Genomic DNA, 19,208 nt, shown 5'->3' with positions numbered 1-19,208 from the left:
GAACTATACTTCAGTCTGTCTGTGGTCCTTGAGCAGAAGGAGTTAACCAGAAGGAGAGTCACATCGCAACATGACATCATGACGTTACATGCACTGGGCACCCATAACCTGGGGCCCAAGTTGGTTCCACTGCTGCTGGGGTCCCTCCGTAATAAGAGTCTGGCCTGCCAGAAAAAGGGTAGGGGAGATAATAAATGTTGGAAATGTAAAGAAACTGAAGGTACATTCTTTCACCTTTGGTGGACGTGCCCAAAGATTAAGGCTTTCTGGGAAATGATATATAATGAACTGAAAAAGGTATTTAAATATACCTTTCTGAAGAAACCAGAGGCCTTTCTCTTGGGCATTGTCGGCCAACTGGTGCCAAAGAAGGATAGAAGCTTTTTCATGTATGCTACAACAGCAGCAAGAATACTTATCGCAAAGTATTGGAAGACACAAGATCTACCCACTTTGGAAGAATGGCAGATGAAGGTGATTGACTACATGGAACTGGCGGAAATGACTGGCAGAATCCGAGACCAGGGAGAAGAGTCGGTGAAAGAAGACTGGAAGAAATTTAAGGACTATTTACAGAAATATTGCAAAATTAAGGAACTTTAGAAGGATGTTGGATAGAAACTAAGAGGTTTTTAGCTGTAATGCTTTAAGAGACATGGGAAAAAAAGGTTAACAATTGGGTAAAAGATTAATGGTAAGGATTTGCTGAACCAACAAATTGAATTGGAATACAAAGAAGGGAGGTATGAGGAGGTCCGGGGAAATAAGAGTAAGGAAGATAGGTTATGGAACATTATTGTGTTTTTAACTGTTTTATTTTGTATGTTTTTTTTCCTTATTTTTTACTGTTTTTGTTATATCTTAAAACTTTATACTTTTTCTTTATTCTGTACTTTCATGTATCTTTAATAAATATCTTTAAAAAAGAAAGAAAGAAAAAGGGTAGGGGAGGTTCAAATCCTAAGCTGCAGCTATGAAGCTAAGTCTACCCTACCTCACAGGGATGTTGTGAAGACAACACTGGTGGGCAGGGAATGTGTTTCACCCTGAGCTTCAAGGAGGAAATGCAATTTAAATCCCTGTTGTTACAGTGGGATTTGAGACCATCTCACTTAATCTGGATCAGGGCCTTGGAACTATTCATACCATTTCTTTTTCTAGTGCCCCAATCCCACAAAACAAATCCAACTAAGTTCTGCTAAAATCAGTGTACCTAAGTTATTCATGTTCCTTATTTTCCAGAGTGTGACTGACATCGGCTGCGGCTCCTAAAAGCCCACTCATGTTTTGCTTTGGAGGAATGCTATCAAATTGCCCCAGTCTTCGCTTCCATGGGTTGTTCCTGGGGGACATCAATTTAAGAATCATAGAAGGCAAAGCCTGGGTTACTCAAGCTGCCTGATGCTAAAGGAGTACAAAGGGGACCCAGTGTCATTTAACAGCAGAAGGGGTGAAGCAACATGTCTTGTATGATTTGGCTCAGGATGGAAGATTCCTTGCCCACGTTAGAGGCAATCAAGGGAATATAATAAGGGAACAATCATCTCCCTGAGTCACATCCCAGCATCCTTCTGGGCCCTTGTTTGAATGGTCCTCCTGGTGCTTATATATTGGGACAAGGGCAACTTCACTTGGGGGCAGAGGGAGACAGAACAGTGGCTAGCAGAACTTTGATGCAAGAGCTCCTGTACTTATTACGGAGGGACCCCAGCAACAGTGGAACCAACTTGGGCCCCAGGTTATGGTGCCCAGTGCATGTAACGTCATGATGTCATGTTGCGATGTGATGTCATGATGTCACACACATCCCCCGGCCTCAGAACCCGACTTCCTGTGGCACCAGAAGTCAGGTTCCAAGACCTCACAAGGCCTAGTAAAGCATCTCTGAGGTCTCACGAGGCCTCAGACATGACTTCCAGTACTTCATGAGGCACTGGAAGTTGAGTCAGGGGCCCTGCGGTGTGGGTGCTCGGGCACCCAGAGCCCCTATAGTTGGCGTCCCTGTCCAGCAGGAAGAGGTGGGTGGGAAAGAAATAACTCTGGGCTGGCGATCACTGATAAATAAAAAACAAGAAAATCCTAGGGGGTTTAGGCTTTGATGCTAGAAATGTCCAGATTTGGACATCTGAGCTCACTTGTTTATACAACTTTTGTTCAGACCTCATTTATACAATCCCTAGAAGAATATGGAACACAGGAAGCTGGCTTTAACTGTGTCAGACCTTTGGCCCATCTAACTCAGTATTGTCTACATAGGGTTGTGACCAATGTAAGTCCTATTCAGAGTAGACCTACTGTACTTAATGAGCATGGCTAACTTGGATTCCTTGATCTAAATAGCCATGCTCCCAGTTCAATACAACTCACTGACTGGCAACAGTTCTCCAGGGTTTCAGGCCAGAGTTTCTTATAGCCCTACCTAGAAATTCTGGGGGATTGAACCTGGGAATTTCTACATGCAAAGCATGTGCTCTACCACAGAGCTACAGCCCTTTCCCCTGGAAGATAGGAAGCTGCCTTATACAATTCCTCAATCTAGCTCTGTATAGTTTACACTGGCAGTGGCTGTCCAGGACTTCAAGCAGGAGTCTTTCCCAGCTCTAGCTAGAGACGCCAGGGGTTGAATCTGTAGTCTTCTGCATGCAAATCAGGTGCCCTACCACTGAGCAGGAATGGGAATACCCCTCAGAATCTGGACCTTCCTCATATAGAAGTTGACAGATAAAACTAGGCAAGGTGAGAGCAATGAATACCTTCCCACCATCCCTTTCCACAATAGACCTTTACGTACCCAATAATTTATTTCATGCAGAGAGATTCCAGTTATTTATAGCATGTGCATTTTTTAGAATTTTGCCTTGGCAGATGGTTAAAAGAAACTGTCTGCCTTGAAATTTTCAAATGATCGGTATTGGATATGAGACTCTAGAAGAAAGCCCTTTCCCTTCCTTGTGGTCCCTAAGTACTCAATACCTAAATGGGGGAAATGTGGAGCATGTGCTAATTTGGGGAACATCTGCATTTCACTGTCCTGGGTTCTCAAAACCAGATGGGACTATAGAGGTGAAGAAAAAACCTTCCATATGGTGTTAATGAGCTGCCCATGCCAGTCCCCCACCATCAAAGAACTCTATTTTTTATTGCTGAAACATAAAAGGAACAATGGGGATTTCATTAACATCCAGACACTAATCTGAATATCAATGCACATCTTGTAAATATGTACAGAAGGAAACTTTGATCTTGTTACTTCTTTACTGCACAGACCACCAAAACTGGAGCTAAAGACTTGGAGTGGCTGGCTTGGAAACTCATTCCTGAAAAGTTCTTTCCTAGAAAGAAGATGCTGTTATCATATTTATGGCTGCAAGCATTAATCAGATGTAAGCTTGTGTCTTTGATGGTTCCTCTCCCAGTGAATGAGCTTTTGCAAGACAAGGGCCATAGTCACACCATACATTTAGAGCACTATAGCACCATGTTAAACAGTCATAGCTTCCCCCAAAGCTACCAGTCCCAGACTTCCCAGTGAAGAGAGGTTGATTGTTAGACCACTCTAGAAACTGTAGCTCTGCAAGGGGACTAGGGGGTCTCGTAAGAAATGTCAGCACCCATAATGAATTACAGTTCCCAGATTGATTTTTAAAGTGGCTATTTAAAGTTGTATCATAGTGCTTTAAATTTAAGGTTTGAATAGGGCTAAGTTCAGTCTGTCCCTAACCTGTCCCAAGTCAGTCTAGAAGCCTATTTAATGTGGCAGCTTGCATCGCCATGCAAATAACCACACAGTGTCCTGGTTCCATCCTTTGAAAAGAGGCGTATTACAGGGCTCATCTTTGGGGTCAAAGCACATTTGCTGCTCATGTGCCTGCCCACTGGAACTCTTGAAACATAAAAATGATGCAAATATAAGCTGGAGCAAGAGGGAAGTGGGGCTGATGGCAGAAAAGGCATATTATGGGCTGCCTGTCTTTTTTTTTGGTCTGCTGTACCCACACCCCATAGGAATTTAAGCCTACAATTTTGTTGGAGGCGTGAACTGAAGGGTCAGAGCCAAAGGGTCAGTGTACAAGGGGCTATTGGTTTCAGGCCCTCAGCCATGGGCTGTAAACCATTGTTCAAGCCAAGAACCTGTTTGGGGAGATGCAAACACAAAGGCACGTACCAGTAGAGCCAACCACTGTTGCAGGCTTGCTCTTGTGCCTGCCCTTCTCTGCCACAAGGTTGATGGTGTACTCTGTCCCAGCATCTAGGGATCTTAGGATGTGAGATGTGCTATCGGCAGGAATCTCCATTTCATTCTTCCTCCCATCAGGGGTCATGTAAGTAAGGCGATAGCGATCAATTTTAGCCCGGGGTATTTTCCACCGCAAAGTGAGAGTTGTCTCGGTAGGATCAGTGATTTCCAAGTCCTTGGGACGATCCAGATCTGTGTGCAAAGAGAAGTAAGAGAATTGTAGAGTTGGGGGACCATTTTGGGCCATGTAGACCAATCGCTTTAACAAGACTCAATTAATGAACAATTGTGTTTGGGTGGAGCTGGAGCAGTATATTCTGTTGATCCTGTTCTTCTGGACTACAAGCTGTGTAAAAAGTGCAGAGAGAGGTTGAGTTTCCTTCTACTGAGAACTGTTACTGGAAGATTCCCAAACATTTGGTACTGTATTGCTTAAGAGATGTTTACTCCTATATTACTGAAAGGGTTGCGAAAGGGTTGTGGGGGTTGCAGGGGTGTGGAAGCAAAAAATGTAATGCATGTTGGGTACAGACCCCCCCCCCCAAAGTGAACAGCATGGTACAAGTCTGCTCACCTTCTGTGGTGGGCAGCATTGTGGCCAGGTATCCAGGCTCATGCAGTGATCCCATGGGGGGGTTGACACCCCCCTCATTGCCATCTCAGCCATGTCACCAACGTTTGAATTGCAGCAACGGCAAAATGACCTCAGTGCATTTTAAGCAGCTAATGTGACCATACTGTACCCTTAAACACATTACATCTAGTCCTGCCTTCAAGGGCAGCACAAAGTAAGTATTTATCCTCTTCAGTGTAACAATCCCATGGTTATTCAAAGAGTAATACCATTATTTTAAAATCTTTGAATCCCCTTTGGTAGGTTTGGGAAACCTCAGGCTGGAGATCTGAACACAGCCCTCAAGGCCTCTCTCTCCGACCCTCAAGATTGGGATACTTCCCAGGGCACACCCCTCACTAGTCTTGCTTCACAAACTCCTTGAGTCTTTCTGCCTGGTGAAAATGTGTCTTCCTTGAACTCTAATAATGCAATTATCAGACTGCCAACATGGAGGAGATGGAGGGGTATATGTGTCTAGAAACTGTATAATGGTGGCATTTACATTTGCTGTTCAACACACTTCTGTATCTGGCCCCGACTCCATAGACCTGTGGCCCTCAAAAGGTTGCTCAGAAGGGAATGTGGCCCTCAGGCTGAAAAGGGTTCCCCATCCCTGCCATATGACGAAGTTGTTAGTTGCGCAAACAGCGTTGCCTCTGCAAACCCTCAGATAGATCCTGTTGCTTGGCTGCAATTTTGTATGCGCTTTTGGGACACATTTCCCAATATAAGATACAGTGGTGAGCAGAGGGCCTGCAGTTCAGACCTGGCCTGGTGACAACCACTGGTTGACCACCACTATTAGTGATTTGAAAGAAACTTTTTAGTCCATGCCAATGTCCTCTTCAGAAGTGGCTTCAAGAGGGAGGTAAAACAGCCCTACCCACATACCAGTTTTCTGACTCCCCTCTCTATTCCAGGACAGGCAGAGTGCCAGTTAGAAATTTGCTGATACAGGAGGAAAGAGTGCAGTGTGTTCCAAATTTACGTGGCTTTATGCATGACAGAGCCTAGCAAGCTCTCTCTGCAATTTTGAAAGATACATATATCCGCAGAACATTGGCACGATATTTATCCATTTTTTGAAATCACTGGTCTAGTTCAGTCCTGGGAGCTTTGTGCTCTGTAGTCCCCTCTGTATTGAGAAAGGTATTGGTTCTAATCTAGATCATGTGAGTTGTACTCTTAAGAGTGCAGAAAAATCATTTGTGAAAGTATGTGGGATATTCTGAATGTTCATTCACCTGGTGCCCAAGGTAATTCAGCACTTCCTATGTGAATACACACTGCATCCAACAAAAACACTGGCCTGGTTTGTATGTAATAAGCAAACACATAGGCTCCCTGACAGGAGAATGAAGCCAATTTGCTTCTCCCCAGCCATTTTGGTGTTGTGCTGTGCCAAACTAAGCCATGGTTTGGCTCAGTATGTCATCCAAGCTTTGAGCCAGGATTTAGCTCTCTCCAAACAGACCATGAGCTCATACAGGTTTGCTCTAGAGTTTACAGCTTGTGGAGAGAGTTAAAGCACAAGCCCAGGTTTGAATGACCCTCTAAGCCAAACCACAGTTTAGCTAAGCATAGCAGCAAAGTGAGCAGTGAGGCATAAGGCAGCCATGATCTCCTCTCTGGAAACCTGCACATTTGCTTATCTGTACTGTATCACTGTTTGGCTTAGGGTTACATACAAATGGGGAAAATGTGGGCTTCAAAGAGGTCTGCCTACAAGCTTTGGAAACCAATATCACAAGAAGGGAACCCAACTATACACCCAGGTCCCGGTTTAAGTGGGCTGTGGTGATGGTCTACAGTCTCACTAACTGCCAGCTCATTAAAGAAAAAATAAAGGATAATAATACTTATAATGATTCCCATTTTCACTGGCTCCCCTTATTTTTCTAGGGCCCAGGGGCCAAATGTGGCCCTCCAAGTCTCTCTATACAGCCCACAGAACTCCTCCCCAGGCCACACCTGAATTGTATGTGACACTGAATTGTGATTATTCCCCTTTCTTCCCTGGATGGAGGATGGTGAAAGGCGTGTGTGTGTTTAGAAACCTCTCACTTCTGCAAAGCTGGAATGGAGCCTAGTTTACGAAGGTTAGAATCCCATCCTTTGCTTTGCCTACTTTTTGCCTCTGGCCATACCCACTACTGGCGTGCATCTCTAAAAGGGATGCCCCTGAGGTGAAGCATCCCTCGAGCTGGAAAAGCTTCATTACTCCTGTAATACTGAGTGTTTAATGGAGACTGTCAGGGTCAGGTGGCAGCCCTGGGTGACAATACTTGAGACCTGCATAATGTATTCTGTGGCTCAGGAACCCAGGCATCAGTATCTTAAGCTGGGAAAGATGGAGAAAGTATTTATATCAAATCTGGACAATCCAAAGGCTTTGTACTGCTTGTCGATCACTGCTGCTATTCCTTTCTGTGTCTGAAGAGGGCACTGAAGCCTGGCTACACATACAATCCACAGCCCCGGGGTTCCTGGCAGGCAATTTGTTTCCAGTTATAAAGAAGATGAGACATTTTCCTACCAGTTCCAGCATTAATAGTGGAAGGAGAGCTCTCTTTGTCCTGCTTCACAGCTGTCACTCCAATGCCATATTCTGTTCCTGGCCTGAGACCTAAACAACAACAGCAACAACAGAAATAGCTTTTTATTCATGTTGCCATTTGATTAAAGAAGTTTCAATTAATTATATGTTCTTAAACCAATCAATTAATATATTAAACAAGTGTACATTTTCATGGGAATAAAACCTTAGTTGTGAAGATTTTAAAAGTGCAATTATTTATCTTTTATATTAAACATATATGTTTTGCCATCTCTGTGTCAGTCAAAAAGGTGTCCCCCTCTTTTATTTAATAAAAAAGATTAAGAACTTGTGAATGCCACAGCATGATAGGATTTGTAGTCTTATAACTAGCCCTGCATGATAAGATTTGTAGTCTTAAGAATGCAATTCAAGCTTGAGGCCATGCAACTTATATAGACATTTGGTCCAACAGTAACTTGACTACCTTTCAGGTGAGCCATACCTGTGAGTGTAGCTTTGGTTGTGGCTTGGTCACTTCTGGGTACTGTGACTTCAGCATGATCACCACCAGAAATGGGGGCATACTTAATTCTGTAAGCTTCCGGTGTTGCTTGGCTGTTCTTCCATTCCAGGGTGATGGTGCTATCCGTCTGAGACAGGTGTTTCAGATTTTTTGGAGCATCCAGTTCTGGGCAGAAGGAAGGTGGTTAACTGTTAGCAAACTTTGCGTATGCAGAACTGCAGGGGAAGCTTTGGGCTTAACAAATGTTAGGACGTGTTCCCCATTAGTGATAGGCAAACTTCCTTCTGCTCTGTTCAGATTTGGTTCAGCATTTATGAACTCTCTCTTTCTAACAGCACAGTGGTTTCTGCCCAATGCCAAGCCTATTAACAGTAGACTCATTGGCATTAATGGACATGACTAACAGGTCCATTCATTTCAATGGGTCTACCCTGAGTAGAACCTAGTAGGATACAACCCAATACTTTCAACCTTGGTATGTTAGCATAGATAGGAAACCTGTAGCCCTTCAAGTGTTGCTACACTACAATCCCAGTGAACACTAACCATTAGCCATGCTGGTTGGTACTGAAAAGGATTGGCATTCAGCAACATCTGCAGACTGCAGGACTACAAGTTCCCCACCCTTGTGATAGAGCAGTAGTTTTTGGATTAAATCCCAGGGTGCCTTGGTGTTCCTCAGAAGATTCTCAAAAGATTCCTCAATGTGGTGGCACACCAGTGTTCCCAGTACTCCCAAGCATTTCCAGAGAAGTGTTTCTGCAGATGCGCTTTGGGTGAGCTTTGGTGCACATCTGCAGTTCATGTGGAACAATAGTGATGCTCAAAGGCTTAACTAGTACACTGAATGTGCCCCGTGGATTGCTCCATAATGTTCTGCAGTGCACCATGGTTCCAAGGCAGTTATTTGTTGTCAGAAAAGTAAGGACTGAATCAATTCTCCGAAAGTAGATAATTTTAAAAGCAATGGATTTAGTGCATAGTAGACGTCTGCTCTGAGCTAGCAGAGCTCAAGGGCAACACACACTGGCCTCTGTAATCAGCCAATAGACCAAGGCCCACTGGGGGGCTGCTCCCTTTTCTCCCAGGGAGAATGTCATGGCAAGAAAGAGACTAGCCTGGACCCATCCATTGGCTGAAGCAGCTGCTGCTGCTTTGCCAGAAAAGGACACCCTGCTCCAACTACCTGCTGGAGTTCTTAAACTGGAACTGTAGAAGCAAAAGTCATCAGCTGCTATTCAGGCAAGAAATCCAACAAGGGAAGACCAGCCTGGTTCCAACTTGTAGCTTGCTCTGATCATATACTTTGCTTTTCCAAGTGATCTGGGAGAAAGTCAGATCCAGTACAATTAATACAAGACCTGACAAGCACATAGAACTGAAAAGGGAAGTGGGAAAGTGTGTCTGACTTCCAACTTCCTCCCCCAGCTCTATGCAGTTCTCAAGGGATGAAAAAAAGTAAATTCCTCACCACATCATGACTAAAAGGGCATTGAGTGAGAGGGAGCTCAGTGGGTCTATGGGCACCAAAGTTATCAATCAAGGACACCATTGCATCCATCGATGCCACACTGGAAACCATGGTAGGTAGGTAGGTAAGTAGGAAGAAGAACTCTGACCACTTCTTACCTGTGACAAAGGTTTCCGTCACAGGGTCACTCTCCATATCCCCACGTCGGGACACTAGTGTCACCTCATATTTGGTGTGTGGTTTCAGATTCCCAATAGAGTATTGGCTATCATCCTTCGAGAGGTCGATGGTTGTTCGGTCCCCTGGGACATCCTTGGGCCCAAAAGTCAGCTCAACACCATCAATCTCAGCCAATGGTTTAAACCATGTGATCAGTGCTGTAGTGTCTGTAACATCATTTGCCTCGATCTGGCTAGGGGCATCAAGTTCTGTTGAGTACAAAAAAGGATGAGACAGGGATTTAGAATATTTGGATACCATACAACTCCTTCATGAATAGGCTTTTTAAAGGGTGCAAAAATAAATTTGAATGAATTGCAAAAATTATTTGGGGTGGGGGTGTGCAGAGACCATACAATTCCATCTCAAAACAGTCTTCATTTTCATTTAATTAATTAATTAGTTGGCTAGTTAATTTACCACATTTTCTAATTTTCTCTGTATCTAATAAACCATATAAAACTTGATAAAATGTTTTCCCCATGTGGTGAGCAGCTATTCAATCTGACAGTTGCTACAGGCACATGCAGAGAGCCCCCCCCCCCACTTCAGTACTGCTGCCCACTTACTAACCCTCTGGGGATATCCATACTCTTTTTGCAGCAGCAGCGAGAACTGCAGTGACATAAAGTGCCTTTATTTTTCCTCTTTACTGCTGTAAGAATCTAGACACAGCAGGAAGGTGACCCAACAGAAATGCAGAGAGATAGTTTTTTCAATGGATGGCTCTACCTCCTCCACAGTTCCATTGTACTCTTCCTTTTCCTATCCCAATGTGTGTCAATATTATGTTACTAGTCTCTCCAACAGTATTGGCTCCCAGTTCTTGTGGGGCATCTGGAAGGAGGTTGTCAGTGGGCCCTCAGCCCTAGCCTTTCAATTAGGGCCCCATTATGAAATGAGTAGCCATCTGGTTAGATGCACCCCACACTATGTTAGGAGAGGTTAGGAGACTGCAGTTCTGAGAAGCAAATTATCTTTCCAATTGCTGCCTGTTACATTGTGGAGGTGAGGAGGGAGAACATGTGAGAAAGGTTTCAACTCCCATGACTTGCTCCTTGGCTGACATGCCCCAGACCAAGAATCCTCATGTGCCCAGTGGTCTCACCACAGGAGTTCCAAGGAGGCGGCTTGGTTCTTCCCATGTGGACCTGCTGGGACCAGATCCCTTATCATGTTCCTGAGATCTAAGGAGATTTCTGGTCAATGGGTGAAACCTGACCAGTGGGTGGACCAGAGATTCACCAGAGGATCAGGAAAGACTTGAGGAGCTGGGAGGGAGATGGGTATGTTCAGAAAGAAAAGACTGAGAGGTGAAACAATAGCCGTCTTCAAATATTTGAAGGTCTGTAACATGGAAGGTGGACCAATCTTATTTTCTGGTGCTCCAGAGGGTTGGATCTGAACAAATGGATTCATATCCATTTGTTCTGCTTTATGGGGCCAATACAGGTTTCTGGACGGATTGGGTTCTGCAGCAGAGAGCATCGGCGCTTGGAGAGAATCTGACTAAACATTAGGAATAAAGTTCTGGTGGCAAGAGCTGTTTGACAATGGAATGGACTACCTTGGGAAGTCATGGACTCTCCTTCATTTGAGGTTTTCAAACAGAGTTTGGATGGCTATCTGTCAATGAATCTTTAGATATGATTCTTGTGTTGCAGGGGGTTGGACTAGATGACCATTGATGTCCCTCCCGACGCTACAGTTCTATGATTCTGTAATTCTAAGTCCCCCAGCTTCTTGCTGCGCAGAAGACACCAATGTACACAGAAAAGGTAACAGGCCCTTTAAATAAGATTATACACCAGTTATCCAGCTCCTGAATCCTAAAATGAACTGCTTTTGGGCATGCTAAGGCTTTGACTGAGTCAGATAAAGACAGTCTCATATTGCCCAAGGTTGGGTTGGGCTATCTGGAGTGTTCTGCAGCTGTTGAGGGGCAGGGTGTCTGGTGAGAAGAAGGAGCTCTTGTTGCATGGGCCCTTTCCCAGCAGTGGAAGTTAAGAGGAAGAGGTTGGTTTGACTGGTTTGCTTTCTCCCTTCCCTTTCACAGCACAGGCTCTAGTGTTTGCTGTCAGACCTCGGCATCTCATTTTCTCACTATGGAAAGAGTAGTGATTTTTCAGTATTCTGCAATTGCAGTCTCTATTGGGAAAAATAGATTCAAATCAACTAAGTAATTTTTAGTGTTAAAATGTTCTCCAGTGATAATGGTTGTGGTTTGGATATAGAGTACTTCATTATGCTTTTGTTAATGACCTTGCTCATCCTTTGTTTGGTGAGAAGCCTCTTGAAGATTGCAGCAACTATCAGTTTTGACAGTTGCTACAGTCATCCACTGCAAATGCCATCCATTCTAGCTTCTCTCAGCATTGCTGCTTGCTCACCTTCCCAGGGTATTTATTTTCTTCTTGCAACAAACAAGAGAAGCAACTCACTAAATAATCAGACTAATAACTGGCACAGTCACCTAGAGGCTGATCACATTCAGTTGCTACTTACTTGTTGTTATTACCCTGGAGAGGCCAGGTCCTCTGGTTTGATTCTTCACAACATAAAGAGACACATTATATTGTTGTCCTGGTGCCAAGCCTGGTTGCAGATACGATGTTTGAGGCTTCTTTAGACTGTTCCTGATTCCCACATTGTCTTCCTCCTTCTGCAATGCATAAGTTTTGCAATTTAAAGAAGCAAGAAATGTAACCAGGACCCTTCACATCACAAGGGACCCACTCATAGGTCATATCTTTCCTTACCAGGCTGTTAAAAACAATCTCCCATCCACTGAATGGGATGTCCAGGGGGTCCCACTCTACCTCCACTGATGTCTCTTTAATAGATTTGAACTTCAAGCCATCTGGAGCGGGCAAATCTGGAAAGCAATAGCAGAAAGCAGATGCATGAAGCATGGCTTCAGCATTCAAACCATATTCATTAAATATATATATAGAAATACCCCCAACACTATATGCTGGAACACTACTTGAAAGCCAGTAAGCTACAAAGAAGAAATCTGACATACTGGGAACACACTATCAAATCTTTTCCCTGTCATTCTTGAGGAAGGCCCAGGATTTAGGACTGAAACAAAGCAGTTCCTCCAAATCCATCAACTCATTGGAAGGTTGCAAAGAGCCACATTCCTGTTTGCAATGTGGGATGGGGCATGTCAGTACGCCTTTCAACCGATGTCAGCGACTGGGCTCAATAACTGGTTCTGCCCCGACTGGGCTAGGCAACTGGAGCACTTTCAGAGGCCTTCCAGTTCTGGAAAGCAGGTCTCAGTGCACTGGACTCACAACTGTGCATTGTGAGCACCAGACTCAGCAGAGAATAAATAACGAGGGAGCTAGCTGTGAAGCATAACTTCTTTTATTTCTAATAGCTACTGCAAACTAAAGAACTACTGGCTTGCATGAGTGTTACAGCTCTCACTCAGCCATCTAGTCACTACATAGATAAGACTCTCTCCACACACAGAGTCAGGCAGGCAGTCAGGAGCGGAAGAGCAGAGCAGTTTCCAGCCCCTCTTTTCTGAAAACATCAGATCAGGAGATTCTTGCAATGGGAGGGGGTTAAAATATCAACAGGGCAGGAGGTGGGGCTGTAAAGATGGCTTAAATCTTTTCATGCTTTGCTCCTTGGCCCATTTCCCCCCTTTGCCTACATGTTGTCATTCCAGAGTAAGAGCATTGCCTTCACTCAGGTTTGGCTTTCTGATGAAGCGCCTTCCTGCTTGGTTCTGCAAGGGGCAACACAGAGAATTGGGAGGAGGAAGCTGATAGGCAGTTCTACCCTCTGGGCTGGTCCTAAGTAAAAAAGGTAGGCAGGTGAGAGCTGGCAGGGCAGTGTCAGGCCCCATTCGCCCTAATGGACCAGCCTCCTTTGCTAAATAAGAGGTGTTTTGCACTTGGCTAGTATTGGAGAAAGGATTTCTGAACCAGGGGAAATGATGGCTGCCCCAACTAGTACCCACTTAATTACATCTGGGCTCATAACATAGAAACAATAACATAGAAGCAAACAGCAGTGCACCCATGTATTCCTTCCTGATTTTACAGGAAGGTAAGTGTTTTGTAGACAAGCAAGTTAGTTGAATGGCTCAGCTGGGCTTTAATGTACTTACAAGTGGCAACCCGGGCACTAATTGGGATGCTCTTCTTGTTCTTCAGGATGGCAAAAACACGGATGAAGTATTCCACACCAGGCTCCAGCTCCCGGATGGTGGCTGACGTATGGTTCCCAGGCACTCTGAACTCAAAGTCTAAGCCACCAGTTCCGGTAGGGATGTAGGTGATGAGGTATTCAGTGACCACATTTTCATTCTTCCATTCCAGGTTGACAGTCTTGTCAGTCACATCTGTAACTGTCAGATCTTTTGGAGGCAATACTAACAAGAGAAATTAAAAGATAAAATAAAATCATGTATCATGGAAGGGAATCAAATGGCATATGTTTTTAAAACTGAGACACAGATCATTTGCCATGCTAAGGGCTAGGATGCATGACGGGGCTGGGGGTAGTAATTTTGGACTGCAGGTGGGGAATCAGAGTTCTGAAGGCTCCCACCAGCACCCTATGTACGCTAGAACCTGGATTTCACATTGCTTGTTGTTGTTTTTACAGGAAAAAATGCTACCCATACCCTGCTGTTCAACATAGTACAGTTAAAAGAGGGCTCTATTAAATGTTTGTGCTGAACCTTTAGCTCGTTTCTAACTTTGAAGCCGTCTGCACTATACATTTAAAACAGTATCATAGCACTTTAAACTGTAATGGCTTCCCTCAGAGACTCCTGGAAACAGTTTGTTTAGGGTGCTGAGAGGAGGTTGCTTTTCTCTTCACTCTAGCCTCCTCTTACCTCACCTCCATGCTTTAAAGCTCTGTCCAAGTGCTCTTTTTTTGTTGTTGCTGCTCCTGAGCTTTCCCCACAAAAACCTGCTCTTTACAGCAGAATTGGAGGAAACGGAAATTCACAGAAAACCCAAATTGCTTTTCATTGCACTTCAGTTTTAAAGAGCAGGTTTTCATAGAGAAAGCTCTGGGGAGGAAAAGAAAGAGTACTCAGGCTTGGAACTTTAAAGTGCAGACCTCTGCCTAGAAAGTGTGGGGCAAAATGGGCCAACGACAAAATGGGCCATAGATATTAGTACCACATATTAAGTAAACCTACAAAAGATTATGTACCGGTGGTCCTTGACACCCAGAAAAATTAGTGAAAATGTATTTAAAAGGGTCTAATTTATGCTGGAAGTGCCACGAAGTGGAGGGAACCCTGATCCATACGTGGTGATCATGCAAATATGCTCATGTAAATTATCCACACAGAATTAAAAACAGATTCTAAAACTCACATTTCCCCAAATACCAGAGGCCTTTCTATTAGAGATAATAGGTGATGACATTCCAAAAAAGACACTCAATATTTTTTTGTACGCAACCACTGCAGCTAGAATAGTATATGCAAAAAAAAAAAAAAAAAAAAAAGGCAAGAAGAAGAGATACCCACAAAGGAAATTTGGCAGAACAAATGGATAGAATGCATAGAATTAGTAACCATGATGGCAAAACTAAGGAATAAGGATGAGTTAAAGATAAGAAAAGAGTGGAGGTGTTTTGGAGATTATCTTACAGGGTATAATATGCAATTTAACCTACAAGTAGGAGTTAACATATGAGTAGCAGATAACATCAAAAAGGAAGTCTTGAAATGATAATGGGTAAAATATGAGGATATGCAGCAGATCAAGATTTCCATAGTATGCCACAGAGAGATGGATTAGGAAGTCTTTGGAAAAGAAGTGATGAATACAGTATAATGTGTGCATAAAAGCTGTTAAAATTTTATAAATAAAAAACAAATAAATAAAAGAATGCTGAGAATGATGGTTCATCCATGTGGGCAACTGCCCCACCTTGCCTCCCACTGGGAGCCCATGCACATAATGGTAACTGTTTGGGTGGTACTTACCATCAGAACAGTCATCCCCTACATAACCTTCTTCACAGACACACTGTCCGTTGACACAGCGCCCGAGATCGTTGCAGTTGTTGGGGCAGGACTGCTCACTGCAATCTTGTCCCTGGTATCCCTCGTCGCATATGCACACTCCGTTGATGCAGCGCCCTTGATTGTTGCAGTCTTTGGGGCACTGCAGTTGGCTGCAGTCTACCCCGGTGAAGCCCTCTTCACAAACACACTGCCCATTCATGCAACGGCCTCGGCCACTGCAGTTGTTCACACAGGCCAGTTCTCGGCAGTCATCCCCAACAAAGCCTTCATTGCAAACACACACACCATCGATGCAGCGCCCACGGTTGTTGCAGTCATTGGGGCAGGTCCTTTCAGCACAATCCTCCCCTGTGTAGCCCTCATCACACACACACTGGCCATTGATGCAGCGACCATGCCTGTTGCAGTCTTTTGGGCACCGCAGTTCACTGCAGTCCACACCAGTGAAGGCGTCATCACACACACACTTGCCATTGACACAGCGTCCCCGGTCGTTGCAGTCATTGGGGCACTGCAGCTGCCCACAGTCCTCACCCACAAAGCCCTCGTTGCACACGCACTGCCCATTGATACACCTTCCATGGTTGTGGCAGTCATTAGGGCATTTCAAGTCTCCGCAGTCATCCCCCATAAACCTGTCATCACACTCACACTGCCCCTTGATGCAGCGGCCACGGTTGTTGCAGTCATTGGGGCAACGCAGTTCACTGCAGTCATCTCCCATGTACTTTTCATTGCACACGCACTGGCCATTCACACAGCGACCATGGTTGTTGCAGTCACTGGGGCATCTCACTTCTCCACAGTCAAGGCCCAGGAAACCCGCATGGCACACACATTGTCCATTAATGCAACGGCCGCGTTTGTTGCAGTCTTTGGGGCACCTCCGGTCAGCGCAGTCATCCCCCATGAACCCTTCATAGCATACACACGAACCCTTGTCACAACGACCATTCCCATGGCAGTTGCTGGGACAAGTCATTTCCCCACAATCTTCTCCAGTGAACCCAGCATCGCAATAGCAGGTCCCATTAACGCAACGGCCACGGTCGTAGCAGTCGTTGGGGCAAATAAGCTCACTGCAATCTTCTCCAGTGTAACCTTCGTCACACTCACACTCCTCCTCCACACAGCGCCCACGGTTATTGCAGTTATTGAGGCACAGGGATTGGCTGCAGTCTGTCCCACTGAAGCCTTCTGTACAGATGCACTGCCCATTGACGCATTTCCCATTCTCACTGCATGGCACCAAGCAAACTTCCTGGCTACAGTCCTCCCCGGCGTAGCCATCAAAACACACACACTTGCCATCAACACATTTGCCTTGGTCATTGCAGTCCCCAGGACATGTCAGTTGCCCACAGTCCTCCCCTGTGAAGCCTTCATCACAAATGCACTTGCCATTGACACATTGCCCTCTGTTGTTGCAATTCTGGGGGCATTCTGGTTCAGAGCAGTTGGGGCCCTTCCAACCAGGTTCACAGATGCAGCCACAGACATCATTACTGTAGTTTCCCCGTCCACTGCAGTAGGGAGTAGCATCAATGTGACCTGTGCCAGTGAAACAAGGAAGCAGGCCATCATAAAAAAAATACAGCAATAGCTAACAAAGAAGCACCAAAAAACATTATGGATTAGAAGTTTCCCTCCATTAACATAAACACATGAGAAGAGCCCTGCCGGATCAGGGCAACGGCCCATCTAGTCCAGCATCCTGTTATCACAGTGGTTGCCTGGATGCTTATGGGAATCCCACTAGCAGGACCTGAGCACAACAGCCCATTCCCCAACTTGTGATTCCCAAGAACTGGTACTCAGAGGCACACTGCTACTCTTTCCAAGTCCTGGTTTAAGTCAGAAATTTTCCAAAAAATCAAACTTGAAAAAAACCAACCAATCACCTGTACTGGCATCCTTTCAGCTTCTGACAATACTTACGTAGGCGTTCCCTTGTTCTCTTGACTTGAGGCTCCTGTTTTAACTGCTTTAATGGGATTGTTTTGTTACATGTTTTGATAATGCAAGTTTATATTGTTTTAATGTTTTATTCTCCAACTAACTTATATCTGGAACAGACTCATTGAAATTAGTCATGACAATTAATTTCAGAGAGTCTTCCCTGAGCTATGTCTCTGTCTGCTGAAGCAAAAGTCTCTTGGGCTAGTGGACAACTGAGCGTTAGCCGTGGGCAAGCTGAAATTCATCGCACGACAGAGTGCCAAATATGTTGTGCAGCAAAGTTACTAGAAACTTGCTTATGCATTTTCTTGGGCAACAGCATTCACAAACAGAACACGTATGCCACTAAATGCTTTTAACATAGAATTTACCAGTACATTTAATACAACACAATGTGCTGTGCATTGTGGATGTTTTTATATTTGTGTAGCTGTTTTTGTAACCCACTTACATACTTATCTTGGCATTAAGCAATTAATGAGAATGAGAAGTTGGTTCACTGACTTTTCTGCCTTCCTTGGCATTCTTGATTCATAAACCTGCACTGATAAAACATGGCGGGGAGGAATCTCAGTAACTGCAAATGTATGTATGAATGCAGGATTGTTTTCGTGTGGCCTTTTCGGGCCTGTTCAGAGCTCACTGGATGAAGGATGCATGGGGAATGCTTTTCCAGGGCTGACAAAAGTGGCCTGTATTACCATGCTTCTGCTAAGGCCCGTCCTCTAGTAGGGTACCTATGGCCAATCCCAATTGCTTCCTAACTGTGATGCACCACCTCTTTGCATATAGTCTATCGCCTACCCAGGGGTGGGAAACTCAGGCTACAGAGCCATACGCAACCCTCCATGCCTCTTTTTTTGGCCTTCAAAAGGACTCTCTCCAGATCATAGACCCTCCCATAGGCTGCATCCAGCCTGAATACATTTGGGTGGCTAGAATGCTTCTTTGATAATGCTTCTTGCTTGCCTGGATGGGGGATGGAGAATTGTGATGTGTGTATACAGACTTCTCACTTTTGCATGGCCGGAATGCAACTTATTGCACAAAAGTGAGATAGAATCCCTAGCTACCCACCATCTATTCACAACACACTCACCATTCCAAACAGGGAAAAGTATCAGCCACACTGGGGTTTATTTTGTGACTGCTAATAGACTTTAATATTGATTCCCCTTTAAATGTTGAGTGTTTTATGCATTTTGTGTTCTGAATGTGTAAGTAGGCTCTTTGAAGAAATATTTGGGAATTGGAGGTATACATTATTAAACAGAATGAACAACTAAAAAAACTGCACCCTGTACCTGTTATCCATCATGGGCCTTTCTCGACTACAACTTCCTATCCTGATTTATTTATTTTGGTCCACCTAATAGACTGAAAGCCTTTTAGGACAGCAGACATCTGAAGAATCTGCAGTTTATTGTGCAGCATTTCTGAATCCCACAACAATAATACCTGTTGTTATGGCTTGGTGGTAGAACATCTGCTCTGCATGCACTGGAGCCTCTGCTCCAGAATTCAGCGGCTGGTCTGGTTACTGGGAGTGGCAGTCGAGACCATATAACACCGGTCCTGAAAGACCTACATTGGCTCCCAGTATGTTTCTGAACACAATTCAAAGTGTT

General features: G+C 44.5%; 1 protein-coding gene across 6 annotated transcripts in view; it reads right to left on the bottom strand.

The window, feature by feature from the left end:
• TNC (tenascin C) overlaps nucleotides 1-19,208 on the bottom strand; it is an 84,974-nt gene that overhangs the window by 35,617 nt on the left and 30,149 nt on the right. For all 6 annotated transcript variants that reach the window (XM_080990761.1, XM_080990760.1, XM_080990762.1 and 3 more), the window contains exons 3-10: nucleotides 15,580-17,172; nucleotides 13,735-13,998; nucleotides 12,365-12,480; nucleotides 12,111-12,267; nucleotides 9,545-9,814; nucleotides 7,895-8,080; nucleotides 7,390-7,479; nucleotides 4,166-4,429 (exon numbers count right to left, since the gene is read on the bottom strand). In XM_080990761.1, the coding sequence (XP_080846887.1) occupies nucleotides 4,166-4,429; nucleotides 7,390-7,479; nucleotides 7,895-8,080; nucleotides 9,545-9,814; nucleotides 12,111-12,267; nucleotides 12,365-12,480; nucleotides 13,735-13,998; nucleotides 15,580-17,172 (2,940 nt within the window). The remainder of the gene's footprint in view (nucleotides 1-4,165; nucleotides 4,430-7,389; nucleotides 7,480-7,894; nucleotides 8,081-9,544; nucleotides 9,815-12,110; nucleotides 12,268-12,364; nucleotides 12,481-13,734; nucleotides 13,999-15,579; nucleotides 17,173-19,208) is intronic.

The sequence above is a fragment of the Podarcis pityusensis genome (assembly GCF_964106645.2).
Source record: "Podarcis pityusensis genome assembly, chromosome: Z".
Taxonomy (NCBI): domain Eukaryota; kingdom Metazoa; phylum Chordata; class Lepidosauria; order Squamata; family Lacertidae; genus Podarcis; species Podarcis pityusensis.
Note: the sequence above shows the minus strand (reverse complement) of the source record. Positions and strands in the feature narration are given on the sequence as shown.